We start from the raw sequence: 14,979 nt of genomic DNA on the forward strand, positions 1-14,979 counted from the left end.
CCATATAAAGGCCAAATTATGAATTATCTTGGAAATTTAGAAATCCAAAAAAACCTAAATTCAAATAATAATTTATTAAATAATATATTGTTTCAAAATTCTTCACCTTTGCTTTCCATTTTCCTTTGTTTTCAAACTCCGCCCCTTGACTAACCCCTTCCCCTTACTTTCCTCTCTCCTTATTTATAGAACAATTTTATATATTTTTTTTTAGTTATTATACAGACCTGAATGATGGAAGTTTAACTTCTGAAACATGTAGTCTATAATAAAACTCAAGTGGTAAAAACAAGTGTTTTCTTTAATCATTGTAACATGTCTTACCACAAAGTTAATGCCGAAACAATAAATAAAATATCTATAACATTTAGCATACAAACATAAAGGTTATTTTTTTATTTGTATATTATGGCTTTAGTAATAAAGTGAGTTTTTAAATCAATAATTATGCAATGTTGCAGTGGCCTGAAATGTGATTATTTACCGTAGCATATTTAGTGTAATGGACCTGCCATTCGCCTTAGAATTTAGTACATAAATATCCCATAGACTGATAATCGACATAATATTGATTCTGTAACAGGTGGAATTCCACTTGTAGCTACGTGCAAGTCATCTTGTGACCATGTTTAATTAGTGTCCTATGGATAGATATATAAACCTGCCACCCACTGTAACACCAGGGGCCAGTTAAGGACAGTTATCTAGAAGCGATTCACGCCACTCGTTACGGTAGTCAAAAGTTGCAAGCTTAGCAAGTTGATGCTGCCCGTCAATTAATAAATGCGTTTGTAATATCGAGAGTAGATTATTGTAACGGTATATACACGGGTCTACCAAACAATAAAATGACTCGACTGCAATCAGTGTTAAACGCAGCAGCGAGACTAATTTTTGGAATTTCTAAATTCAGTCACATCACCCCACTACTTCACAAACTCCACTGGTTACGCTTTCCCGAAAGGCCGAAAGGGTTGAGTATAAACTCTGCCTACTCATGTATAAATCAATACACAATATGGCTCCAGAGTATCTTAAGGAGCTGTGTATTCCAGATGAATTGGTTGATAGACGTCTCACGCTTCCATCGGCTACAACATCTGCAATGGGCAAAGTTATCTTACCAGCTCGCAACCAACGCACTAAATTTGGCGAGCATGCCTTTGCTGTTGCAGGACCGACGGCGTGGAATGCTCTTCCACCAATGGTTAGAAATAGTGAGAGTGAGATGATCTTTAGAAAAAGACTAAAAACACATTTGTTTGCTAAATCATTTCCACCATAATATTTTCCCCAATTCGTTAAGCGCCCTTGAGGTATTTTTTTTACGAAAATGGCGCTATATAAGTTATCCAAATTTGTTATTATTATTATTACGCAATATCAACTTTGAATAATAAAGCTATTCGTTGCATCCAGTGCGTATTATTGACGCGAGTACGCCTTCCATTCCTGACAATAGGACCTCAGCGTTCTGGAATTGGTCCCATAGCGCTCCCGTTGTGGACCAATACATTAGATTGATATCAAATGAAAAGTAAAGCACAATTTTTGTCAATATTTATCTGGTACAAATGCATTGTAGATAAGATATGATTAATATCAACAGGTTCCATTAATAAGGGCTGATCTGCAGATATGGTACATTATAGAGAGCCATTTGAACTTTTGTATACTACTTTTTAGTGCATAATAGAAAATAATTGCATTAGTATATATCAGTGCTCCGCAACCGGTGTGCCGTGGCACACTAATGTGCCGTGAGCCGGATACAGGTGTGCCGCGGTAAAATTCAACGTATTTGACATTTTACAAATTTTCATTTTGTATTTAATACCTCATGCCAAATTATTTTTCATAATATTGTCTATTTTTCAAAATGTAGTGCAGAAAAATTATTGTTATGTGATAAGTGGTCATGCTTTAAAGGTCTTGACCAAGAACGTGGTTGGGCTGTCAAAAATTGAGCCGAATGTAAAAATGCCGAATGTGTTCATTGAACAAAGCGCAGGAATATAGCACAAAAATTAATTATTACTAACTAACTAACCATCGCGCCGCTTCTCCGCAGAGAGAATCGAACGCCACACCACTCTGTCTTTGCAAACATTCTTCGCCTCTTCTACATTCATGTGTCTCCTCATACATACCTGACGATTATTACGACTCCTGACCCGGCCGCTTCCAAGTATTTGACATACCTGATTGTGCCAAGTTTTCTTCGGTCTTCCTCTGCTTCTTTTTCTACTTACATTCGCCTCATGAATTTATATATAAAAATATTATTTTATAATATTTATTCAAATTGCGTAAAAATAAATACGTTATACATTTTTTTGTATAAATAGATACTTTTCAAGCAATAAACAATACAAAAAATTGTACATTTTTATTAATTTAATACCTTTAAAAATCTGGTGGTGGCTTTCCATCCTCTCTGCCTACACTTTGGGGGAAACGGCGGTATTTAATACCTTTATCCATATTTTAGCTTTTAGTGTGCCGCGGAATTGTACGAAGAATTTTGGTGTGTCATAAGTGAGAAAAGGTTGCGGAGCACTGGTATATATAGTCACAAAAATAGCTAGAAGTTTGATATTTGGTCTTAAGTAGAAGGTAGACATTTTTGGTTAGATTATTTTATTTTATTTTACAAGATCTTGCAACTGTCAAATTGCACACTTACCCTCGAGTCTTGTCTTTATGATAACAACAAAATATATTTAATATATTTAACTAGCAAGTTTTGAAAATAGATGCCTGAGGCGAATACTGGGTATAAAGTGGTATGACTTCGTCAGGAATGACGAAGTGAGGAGAAGAACTCAACAGCCCCTCATACTGGAAGTCCTGAAGAGAAGAAGGTGAACATGGTTGGGACATGTCCTTAGAATGCCACCTGAGGGCATCAATCCCTCGTGTCTCTTCTTCCAACCCCGAGGATTCCGGCGCCCCGGAAGGCCGCTGACGACCATTCACCGACTATACTCAGCGGAACTTCGAGACGCCGGACTGACCTGGGAGGAAGCCAAGGAGATGGCGCGTGACAGAGTGACTTGGAGACGACTCGTGTTGGCCATATGCTCCACCTAGGGAGCGAACATGGATAGAAAGAAAAAGAAAAAAATATATATATTTATGAGAACGCAATAACAAGTAGTATTTTTATTATTATTTATAACCCTTGGTAATTTTGACTATTAATTTAGTCCATAACAGATTTTAGGCTTTGACTGAATTGTTCAAACTTTTAACAATGGAATATTATTCAAACCAACGGATACTAAATTATAAGTATGTATTCATAATCAATTTTTCCATACTTACATCGGATGACATCAGTTAGGAGTGCCGTTATGTATAATTGCTATCAATTAAATTCACCGACCCTTTATATAACCTAAGTTACTAAACAAATATAAAAACTGCTTGGAATATGTGCTGTCTTACAAATACTAAAATGAAAATATTTAGCCGAGTGGTGGTCCCGTGGTTAGCGTCACGGCCTCTGGGTCAGAATGTCTAGGTTCGAGCCCGCTCTACCACAACTTGGTTTCTATTTCCCCTAAGAAAATAATATGAAATTGAAATATTCATATGTATAATAAGTGCGAAGCAGTGTCCGCCTCCGTAGTGTAATGGTCAGCACGCTCGGCTACCGTTCTGGAGGTCCCGGGTTCGATTCCCAAGGGGGGTAAAATAAATATAAGTGATATTTTCACTGTCATATTTATTCAATATTACCCTGGACTGGTACCTGAAGCGGAGGGCTGATCACCTTTCCTTCATGTGTAAACGATCAAGATAACACTGCGTTTATACATATGACGCAGTGCCCTATGCACCATTGGGGTGCGGATAAGGGTTTCATTATAATAAGTGCACAAATATTTCCCTTTAAAAAAAATTGATTTATCATAATTCTGATATAAATTTTGGCGCCTTGTTGGTCATAAACCACAGAAGGGCAAACATGAAGCTCGGAGGAGAGCTGTGAGGACCCTTGGACTTCAGAAGCTTGTCTGCTTCTGATAACGGCATCTCAATAACATCTATCAATTCATCATCTATGCCACCACCTAAAAAAAACAAGAAAAAAATCAGTTCAATGCTGAGAGCGGATACCAAATACTACATAATATATTCTTCTTCTTCTCCGTCTTAATCCTCATTGCTGAGGGCTGTGACCCTTGCAGAAGCAATGACTCTTCTCCAGTTAACCCTTGACTGCGCTGCACGTAGCGCTCCAACCACTGAGGTGCCTGCTGCTGCCTTAATTTGATCGGTCCATCGTGTGGGGATCTTCCTCTCCCTCTCTTTCCCTCCAGGCTACCGATCACAACTAGTCGTTCCAGGCTATCCTCGTGCCACGCGCAACGTGTCCAAAGAACTGGAGAATCCGTCGGGTACAGATATTGGCCAGAGTCAAGCCATCCAGGCGTAGTTCCTGGCGAATGGACTCATTGGTGCGTCTAGCTTAATATATAACTATGCCAAACTCCAAAAAAAAATTTATTCCAACTTGTATGTATTGGGAAATTCACTTCTGAGTGCAGTCAGCTTTGATCTATTGCAACAAGAGCATTGGATTGGAATGTAATAAGAAAAAATTGAGGACTGGAGATAAAAATGCATTTTTTTTTACCAAAGGCGTAAATCTGTGTCATACTAAATAATGATTCCTTAAGATGCTATTTTTAGAGCTTTTTATCCTTATTTTTCAGTTATTCCACATAATGGCAGGCGCTGTGGCGTAGTGGGTAGACACTTAGCTGTGAAACTGGTGTTGCGTGTTTGATTCCCGCCAAGTGAAAAATAAATTCAAGAAATATTTATTTTCAATTGGTCTGGGTGTTTGTGATGTGCTTTTCACATTTACCTTCCCTATAAACACGCAACACCAGTTTCACAGTAGACACTCAACTGTGAAACTGGTGTTGCGTGTTTGATTCCCGCCAAGTGAAAAATAAATTCAAGAAATATTTTTTTTCAATTGGTCTGGATGTTTGTGATCTACTTTTCACATTTACCTTCCCTATAAACACGCAACACCAGTTTCACAGTAGACACTCAACTGTGAAACTGGTGTTGCGTGTTTGATTCCCGCCAAGTGAAAAATAAATTCAAGAAATATTTTTTTTCAATTGGTCTGGGTGTTTGTGATGTGCTTTTCACATTTACCTTCCCTATAAACACGCAACACCAGTTTCACAGTAGACACTCAACTGTGAAACTGGTGTTGCGTGTTTGATTCCCGCCAAGTGAAAAATAAATTCAAGAAACATTTTTTTTCAATTGGTCTGGGTGTTTGTGATGTGCTTTTCACATTTACCTTCCCTATCCTACCTGCAGACAAACCTCTAAAATAGAGGCCTTGCGAGTTATTCCTTTTTTTAAAATGGAAAATGTGGACAAAAAATAAATAGGTTTTTAATTATTAGACAAATAGAATACCTTGATTTATTTTCATATCATCTGTAACTTCGCAATAGTAAAGTGCTTGTAGAGACCCTGAAGTTCCTACTCCAGATCTGCAAAATATTCATTATATTTTATTAAGTGAACTAAAATGTTCACACTAACATTCGCCTCATAAATTTGTTTTACCGTTCTTTCCTCACTCATTCGTTCTGCATGTCCAAACCATCTCAACACACCTTTCTTAATTTTATCCATAATGCTTATCTCAGCTTTGCATTCCTTCCTTATTTCACTATTCGTACATCTATCATACATCGATTTGTCGCACATTCTTCTGAGAGATCGCATTTCGACTGCATTCAGTCTGCTTTCATCCTTCTTTTGCCAACTCCATGTTTCACTTCCATACATTAGAGTTGGAACCAGGACTTCGTTGTGCACTGCCAGTTTAGCTTCCGCTGATAGGTTTTTATTTGCTATAACTGATTTCAGTGCACCATTAACTTTGTTCCCAGCATTCACTCTCCTTTCTAAGTCTTTATCAATCTTTCCATCCCTATTTATGAGGCGAATGTTAGTGGGAAAAGAAGCAGAGGAAGACCAAGAAAAACATGGCACGATCAGGTATGCCAAATACTTGAAAGTGGTCAGGTTAGGAGTCGTAACAATCGGCAGGTATGTATGAGGAGATACATGAACGTGGAAGAGGCGAAGAATGTTTGCAAGGACAGAGTGGTGTGGCGCTCTATTCTCTCTGCCTACCCCTGCGAGGAAGCGGCGTGATGGTTAGTTAATTAGTTAGTTAGTTAAAATGTTCACACACCTAACTAACCAATTTTCATGGATTTTTCCAACAGAAAAAATAGATTGCCATACGGCTCTGTGTTTGCAGGCATGCTTCCCTCTTTCACACCTGTGCATCTCCTCATACTTCATATTGTTCCCATTTCGGACCTGTCCACTTTGGTATACTCGGTTACCCTTCTTTCCGGTTATTATTGGTTATACTTGGTACACCCTTCCTTCGGGTTATTTTCAGGCCTATTTTTTATAAACACGAAAAAAAAATCATGTTTGTTGTCACAAAATACTGTCAGCTATGAAACCTGACGAAAATTTGTCAGTGTATCCGGTACGCATTAAATATTTTTAATAATAATAATAAAACCCTTATTCGCACCCCAATGGTGCATAGGGCACTGCTTCATATAAACGCAGTGTTATCTTGATCGTTTACACATGAAGGAAAGGTGATCAGCCCTACGTTTCAGGTACCAGTCCAGGGTAATATTGAATAAATATTACAGTGAAAAAATCACTTATATTTATTTGACCCCCCCTGGGACTCGAACCCGGGACCTCCAGAACGGTAGCCGAGCGTGCTGACCATTACACTACGGAGGCGGACAAAATTTTTAATATATTTAAATATTTTTTAAACAGATATCTTTTCTTGTGCGCGTAGGTCATACGGGTTAGCGCGGAATGGTGAAGAAAAACCGCGCGTATCACGTACGATCGTATGTGTAGGGCGGTTAAACCTTCTTTTCTTTGGCCTTCTTCTGGCTTTTACTTCCAGTCCCATTAGCATTGTCAATCTGTTTCACTGTTTGTTTATCATTCATTCACTCCGCTTGCTCAAACAATCTTAACAATCCCTTCTTTGCCTTGTCCATAATGCTATCTTGGCTTTGTATCAGTCACATATTTTACCGTTTGTATATACATCATAACTAAAATTAATAAATCAATTTGTGTCTTTAGATTATGAAGATAATTACCTATACTTCATTATTAGCTCTAGCGAACCCAGGGAGATATTGTATCCGCACTCTTCTAACACTTCCTCGAGTGCGATTTGTTCCCAAGACTTGTCTTTGTCCACAATTCCGGCGCAGAACTCCAGGGCTATACCTAGAGATGGCGGATACTTGGTTGTGTCGATCTTCCCACTCTCTCTCACCTCCTTAGGAACTGAGTTATAATAGATGGCTAGAAACATTTAAAATCGTACATTTCATTGAACTACATTATAAAATCAAAATTTTTGATCAATAGTGAACATTATTTTTGTTATTGAAAAGTACCTGGACGAAACTGTTTCACCATCACTAGGGCTTTGCGTGTTACATTGTATATTACGATAGCAACGCTATCATGCACTTCTAATAAATCCCATGATTTGACCGTTCCATTCTGGGTGTAATTTAACCTGAATGGTTTTACGTAAATCGAATCCGGTAATGGAGACACATAAACATTTGTCACGTTTTGCATTCTGTTTTTAAAACGAACGTCCGTTAAAAATATAACGTGGATAGTGATTAAATTTATGTTTTCAAGAACTACTTAAATACACGCCAGGCGCAGAATTTCATTGTAAAGTAGAAAAAACATTCAACTTAATGGATCAATAAAATCATCAACCTTCCGGATTCAATTTAATCTCATGCAGTCAGAGGCACAGATTATATACTAGAAATAGATGGCGAACTTTTGAATACCTATATGGGGCTAATAAATCCGAGCCGATCAGGTGTTACAAGCACAAAAAAAAAATATACCTAATGTAAATACCAAGTTAATAATAAGTCAAATTATAATTAACTTTGTTAACTTTTAATTAATTGTTTGTTCTACAACTTAGTAACGAATAACCATTTAATTTGGAATTTAGTTCACAAGTAGAGTAATTAAGCCTTATAGTAAGTAAGCTACTATAATATTCCTTCTTAAATTAACTAGTGTAAGGAGTAAGCGAGAGGGGTAGTACGACCCTCGGGTAGGGCGCTCGCGGAAGGCGAACCGCCAGTCGACGCCAATATAATCTTTGGTCGACGCCAAATCCCGGATCGCGCAGGTCGCGACGCGCACGCCGTCGCGCTCGATCCGAGCCCAAGCTCGGCACTCAGTCAGCTAAGTGCTCAGCCGCGAGTAGAAATCGTGTGAAGTGAATAGTGCTCATTTCTCCAAGACACGATGTAGCCAGCGCTACAAGACCATCTTCCAGCTGCGAAGATCCCTCATCCTTCACATCAAGGAACGCCAGATTCTTCCCAACTGCGAAGGAACTGCGTCATCTAGGACGTCCGCCGTCCACCCAGGAACACTAGATTCCTGCCCCTCCAGGAACACCAGGTTCCTGCACCTCGAAGACCACCCAGCCTACAACCTGTGGCCGTCACGCCCAACGGGATTCCACAAATCCGGAGCCGTTCATGGCTCATAACCCTCAATCTTCGTTACGGTGTTTCGTTAAGTGAATTCTGTGAACAAGACATGAGCTAGGAAAAGTGAAATTGGACTGTGTTGAGGACCTTTCGTTATAAGTTATCTTCTAAGTTTGTAATCTAGGGTAAGTCATTTTAATAATATGTCTACTTAATCGATTAAACCAGGCACATGAAATATTTAAGTTTTAACTATCCTTCCCCTTTTAACCATTATCTTGATTGCAATAAAATTCAATTCAAATGCATACTTCGTCCGGGCACAAATCAATATATATATATTACATTCATGTAGATTAGATCGTAACAAGCGCGATATACATAGCGGAGTAACACGGTACGCGAGGCTCCCTTTCTCGCGGATAATCGAATTCCCGGAATTCGTATTCGCCGCCCCGAGAGAAATCCACGGCGATTCCGCCATTTTTCTCCGGAACGCAGCCGTCAGGATAAATTCCCTCCGAATTTATCGATCAAACCCCTTCTCTTTGTCGAAATAGAAATCCCAATCACACCCTTCAATTCAAAGTAGCGAGAAATCATTCTCTACTCAAAAGTTTTTTTATGAATGTTCAAAAACTATACTCTAAATTTGTAAATTAATTCATATACGCTTTGTGAATATACTGCAACACTACAAAACACGAAAATATGTGCTGCATATTGTGTACCTCGAATTTACACAATTTTATGAAAATAATTCGATTATCAAAAGATATTTACTACACTAAAAGAAAATAACGAATTATCTATGGCAATCTGTGACTTCTTCAGCAGTGGTCGTAAGTGTATTTGTTATTATGAATTTTGAAATATATTAAATAATTCAAATAGTTGGCATACTGATATTAAGTTGAATATTTTTATTTGCCTTTTTTTATTATCGAAGGTAAAAAAAACTTCGTGTTGAGGTATTTTCGTTTACAGAACACTTGTTTATTTTTTATATAACCTACAAAACTTATGTTTACACGGTTATTATTTAATTAAAACAACTTCGCTAATTATACGATTGAATATGTTCACAGCTTGTTATGTTCTGATGAGTAATCAATGATCTAACTTACCTTTCCTGTGGGCGGAGAGATTATAATGCCATATTTTTCGCTACTTCCTCATTCATGCATCTCCAGTACTTGATCATACCGAGTCTTTCTTTGAAGAGTGTTTTCTAGAATATACATAGATACTATTACGTAAAAATGAGTAGATGTACAATGTTTGCAGGCATCTCTCGCGCTCTACCAAGAGTAAGCAAATAGAACGCTTGCAAGCGTCTCCCGCTCTCTACCAACAGTATGCAAAAGACGCTTTTAAGCGTTTCTCGCAAACAATGTGCTACATGGAACTATAGAAAATAGCCATAAGAAGCCACACCTGTTTGTCTTGACATATCACTTAAGAATTACATGAATGTCAGTAGTTTTAATTCTTCTTCTTCTTCTTAAGAGGGATTAGCCACCTGCGATGTCGATTCCTAGCTATCGACCTATCTCTTTGGTGGTCTGCCCGGACGTCTACCATGGGGTTGGCCGTACATTGCGATGTGGGGGAGTCTGGATGGTTCCATTACCCTCACATGTGCATACCATTGTCTCTTTCGTTGCCTTCCCCACCTAACGATATCTTAGATCTCGCATATTTCCCTGATCCTGGCATTTCTTATTCTATCTCAAAGACTCTTGCCTGATATGCTTCTTAGAGTCTTCATTTCTGACACTCTAAGCGCGTTTTTTGTGCCTACGGTGTCTGCTCTATTTTCGATTCCATAAGTCATGATGGGTCGGACACGAGTGCTAATCAAAATTTATTTATAAATAGTAAACCTACTCGCATTTACGGAGGCTATAAACGCTTATAAGCGTCTCCCGCTCTCTACCAACAGTATGTAAAAGAAGCTTTTAAGCGTTTCCCGCAAATGGTTTGTTAAGTCATAGATATTTTCAGATGGGAGATCCAGAGATGTTATCCCGGCTTATGCCTCAAAGCAAGGACTCAGCGCGGGCGTCCTGCGGCAAGTGTGGATATGCCGGACACCTCACATACCAATGCAGAAACTTTATTAAGGTACGTGACCATCTCCACGCTCTTGTCTACCAATTATTGGGATAAAATTATCTGTATGTCGTCAAACTCATTCAGGCAAATGTGCATCAAAACAATGTAACGATAGATTATTTTTATTATTATTATTTTTTTAAGTGGTTTATTACAAGTAATAATTTAATGGCAGGAGCTATATTCAATAAAATGCGCAATGTCTGGGACTCACTGCTTTACTCTACAAAAACCAAGTGTCGTCTCTTTAACGCCTGCATCCTAACAGTGTTGCTGTACGGATGTGAGTCGTGGCACCTCACCAAAGCTCAAAGCAAGAAACTAGCAAGTTTTGAAAATAGGTGCCTGAGGCGAATACTGGGTATAAAGTGGTATGACTTCGTCAGGAATGACGATGTGAGGAGAAGAACTCAACAGCCCCTCATACTGGAAGTCCTGAAGAGAAGAAGGTGGACATGTCCTTAGAATGCCACCTGAGGGCATCAATCCCTCATGTCTCTTCTTCCAACCCCGAGGATTCCGGCGCCCCGGAAGGCCGCTGACGACCATTCACCGACTATACTCAGCGGAACTTCGAGACGCCGGACTTACCTGGGAGGAAGCCAAGGAGATGGCGCTTGACAGAGTGACTTGGAGACGTCTCGTGTTGGCCATATGCTCCACCTAGGGAGCGAACATGGAAAGAAGAAAAAGAAGTTTAATTTAAAGAAGATCAACATGTCATTCCACAAAGTTAATGCCGAATCAATAAATAATATAAAGGTAGATTAGCTACAAAAAATTTGAAAAAAAATGTTTACAGGCGGGGTAAAGTATGTGAACTTAATCCTAGATTCGGACCTTGCATACACATACAAATGAAGCTTTTCTTAAAAAGAGTCTTTGCTTAACAAAAGCTTTCCTTATTCCAACATAGATGGCTGTTATATTTAGACCCTTTTATTTAGATGCATGCAAGATTTTGACCGGATTACTTTACATACTAGGAAACATCTAAAAACACGATTTTCAATTTTATGCACCTTATACAGTGGAACCATAATGAGCATACTGACTGTAATTTGTTCCAAAATTTTACTTAGCAAACATTTTTTATTTTTACTAGTGCGGAAATTTCGACTCACAAGTGAATGTCGAGAAAAAGGGACTCACCCTTTCTCTGTAACTGATACGAAATATCGCTCATAAACCTTTTAACCGCGTTAACTTTGTTCCTAAGAGATGCCCGTGCGCGGGGGTATTTCGCCGTTTTTTAAATGATTACTTTTATCATGTATTTAGTTAAGAAACGATTTATTTTCCTAAACAAAAACGTTCAATAGGATTCATTGTGCCTTTTTGGTACTCTATAATACACGTGTGTCACATTATTCTTGAAATATATTGTAATATAAACAAATTAGATCGTAACATAAATAAATCAAAGCGCGCATCGTGTGTCACTCTTACCCACTGGCGATGCGTAGCGTCGAGAGTGAGACAGATATAGGATATGATTATGGCGCGGACTAATTACCGACCGCAAGAAATATCAGGGATCTGTTCTTTTATTTATCCTTGTGATGTTACAAATTATTAGTCAGATATTTCAACAGATGTCATAAGGCCAAGGATTGCCGTATTATTTTATCCAAAGTTCCACACCATGAAAAAATCCCTCCAAGTTGAACTGAGGTTTGAAACTTGGAGCAAAGTAAAAACACATACGGTTATGTCAGCCGCGTATGGGGCATGTTTTATGAAAACACATACGGTTATGCGAGCCGCGTGGATCCGGTTAAGAGAGCAACTTTAAAAAAAAAAATTTTTGCTCTTTTTATGAGACAGGTTCCGCTGTGAACAGTTTTGTGCAACAATTTTATTCGGACACACTTAAAATATTGTGAATTAGTAAAGTTGTTTTGTCTTTCCAGGTAGACCCCAACAAGGAGATAGTCCTCGATGTCAGCAGCACCAGCTCCGATTCGGAGACCGAGGCGCCGACTCCGCTGCAGCAGCTGCGCGCCCAGGAGCTGAAGGCCAAGCTGGCCACCAAGTCCAAGAAAACCAAGAGCAAGAAGAGACACAGGTGACTGGAACTACTCTTATGCTATTTTCTGACATCTCACCATAGATGAAGAAGAATATGGATGTCTGGATCTAATAATTAGGTAATGAAAAGCTCTTGATCTAAGTACTCCCAGTTGTAAATTAGGTGCTTAAAAGCTCCTCATTAAGGTACTTACGTTGGAAAATAAGGTACTCAAAAGCTCTTCATTTAGGTACTTACGTTGGGAAAATAGGTACTCAAAAGCTCATTATGATGAAGTGCCCTATGTATCATTGGGGTGCGGATAAGGGTTGCTTTATTTAATATTACCCTGGACTGGTACCTGAAGCGCACGGCTGATCACCTTACCTTTGTGTGTTTAACGGTCAAGATAACACTGCTTCTATATGATGCAGTGCCCTATGCAACATTGGGTGCCGTTAAAGATTAGAAGAAGAACTTGTAGTGCATTTTCAATTATTCTTTACAACTTCATTTTTGTTTTTTTTTTTCAGATCAAGATCACCCCGAGATAGACACAGCAGCGATTCGGAGAGCGAGGGGAAGTCAAAGAAAAAGAAGAAGTCGCACAAGAAAGAGAAGAAGAAGAAGAGCAAACATAAGAAGAGATCTAAACGCAGTTCTTCCTCTGACTGAATAGTTTTTATGACAAAAATCAAATATATTTTTCAAAATGACTCTCTCCTTAGCATTCCTCGTTCACTTTGTGTAATAATTTAAAAAATAATAAAACCCTTATCCGCACCCCAATGGTGCATAGGGCACTGTGTCTTATAAACGCAGTGTTATCATGATCGTTTTACACATGAAGGAAAGGTGATCAGCCCTCCGCTTCAGGTACCAGTCCATGGTAATATTGAATAAATATTACAGTGAAAAAATTACTTATATTTATTTTTACCTCCCTTGGGAATCGAACCCGGGACCTCCAGAACGTTAGCCGAGCGTGCTGACCATTACACTACAGAGGCGGACTTTATGTAATACCACTCAAAAACACTTCACAACTACCAAATTTGAAGTGACCATTCCCTTAATCAGGTCAACTATTGTCTAGGTCCAGTGGTCGGCAAACTTATTAGCCAAATATGCATCAGTAGCCGTGAAGTAGTTGTATTACATAAACTGAACGATGAATGATATAAGGAGTGTTATATTAATTTTTTCGTTCTAACCCTTATGCACAGCCAATGGTGCATAAGACACTGCTTCATATTGACGCATTGTCTTGATCGTTACTTACATGAAGGCAAGGCGATCACTCCTGCGCTTCAGGTACCAGTCCAGGGTAATATTACACAAATATCAATCAATCAAACCCTTATCCGCACCCCAATGGTGCATAGGGCACTGCATCATATAAACGCAGTGTTATCTTGATCGTTAACACATGAAGGAAAGGTGATCAGCCCTCCGCTTCAGTCACCAGTCCAGGATAATATTGAACAAATATTAGAATTAAAAATCACTAATATTTATTTAACCCTTCCCTGGGAATCGAACCCGGGACCTCCAGAACGGTAGCCGAGCGTGCTGACCATTACACTACGGAGGCGAACATAATATTAGATTGTGAAAATCACAAATATTTATTTTAACCCGCCTTGGGAATCGAACCCGGGACCTCCAGTGCGATGGCCGAGAGCGCTGACCATTACACTACGGAGACGGAGGTTATATTACCATACCACTAAGCTAGCCACTCGATACTCTGATTTTTTTTTGTTGATAAAAATAAAACGAAAATTTTGAGTTATCATATTTTTTGTTTTGAATATTGAAAGCATTAACTTTGTGAATCATATTGATATATTATTTCGAGAAATAAAAATACTTTGTGTTCTGATCCACTCACATTTTTATTAACCAACTAGTTTCGGCAACAACCTGTTGCCCTCTTCAGGGTTTCATTTATATATAAATATACACATAAAAAGAAACAGTGTACAAGTTGTTGGGTTTCAAAAGGGTAGGGGTGAGGGTAATGGTGTTTTAAGGAGGGAATATATATATATATATATATATATATATATATATATATATATATATATATATATATATATATATATATATATATATATATATATATATATATATATATATATATATATATATATATATATATATATATATATATATATATATACATATATATATATATACATATATATATATATACATATATATATATATTTAGTAATAAATGAAGCCCTGAAGAGG

The 14,979-nt window shown here is 38.2% G+C and overlaps 2 protein-coding genes across 4 annotated transcripts in view; one reads left to right on the plus strand and one right to left on the minus strand.

The window, feature by feature from the left end:
• The window catches only part of LOC148304329 (uncharacterized), a 53,982-nt gene extending 40,491 nt beyond the window's left edge, over nucleotides 1–13,491 (plus strand). The window contains exons 1-4 of one of the 3 annotated variants that reach the window (XM_088268446.1): nucleotides 9,408–9,433; nucleotides 10,599–10,718; nucleotides 12,623–12,777; nucleotides 13,254–13,491. In XM_088268446.1, coding sequence (XP_088124572.1) covers nucleotides 10,599–10,718; nucleotides 12,623–12,777; nucleotides 13,254–13,395 — 417 coding nt within the window. In that variant the 5' untranslated portion in view covers nucleotides 9,408–9,433 and the 3' untranslated portion in view covers nucleotides 13,396–13,491. Of the gene's footprint in view, nucleotides 1–9,407; nucleotides 9,563–10,598; nucleotides 10,719–12,622; nucleotides 12,778–13,253 lie in introns of those variants that run through there. The other 2 variants (XM_088268445.1, XM_088268444.1) reach the window with 2 other exon arrangements.
• Nucleotides 2,624–7,898, minus strand: LOC148304331 (uridine diphosphate glucose pyrophosphatase NUDT14-like). Its single transcript, XM_088268459.1, has 4 exons — nucleotides 7,509–7,898; nucleotides 7,203–7,413; nucleotides 5,455–5,531; nucleotides 2,624–4,079 (listed from the first exon to the last, which is right to left on the minus strand). Exons 1-4 carry the CDS (start codon nucleotides 7,696–7,698, stop codon nucleotides 3,916–3,918), a joined length of 642 nt encoding a protein of 213 aa, XP_088124585.1. The 5' UTR covers nucleotides 7,699–7,898; the 3' UTR covers nucleotides 2,624–3,915.
• Nucleotides 13,492–14,979: the final 1,488 nt, after the last annotated feature.

This window comes from Brachycentrus maculatus, unplaced genomic scaffold, assembly GCF_059751285.1.
Source record: "Brachycentrus maculatus isolate JH-2025_06_01 unplaced genomic scaffold, ASM5975128v1 h1tg000324l, whole genome shotgun sequence".
NCBI lineage: Eukaryota > Metazoa > Arthropoda > Insecta > Trichoptera > Brachycentridae > Brachycentrus > Brachycentrus maculatus.

Bases quoted from the DNA above. Each gene is read 5' to 3' on its own strand.
- LOC148304331 (XM_088268459.1), bottom strand. From the start codon at position 7,698: ATGCAAAACGTGACAAATGTTTATGTGTCTCCATTACCGGATTCGATT. The intron at 5,532-7,202 runs GTAATTATCTTC...AATATTTTGCAG, and splicing joins GAGCTAATAATGAAGTATAG to ATCTGGAGTAGGAACTTCAG. The intron at 4,080-5,454 runs GTATTCTATTTG...TGTTTTTTTTAG, and splicing joins TGATATGAAAATAAATCAAG to GTGGTGGCATAGATGATGAA.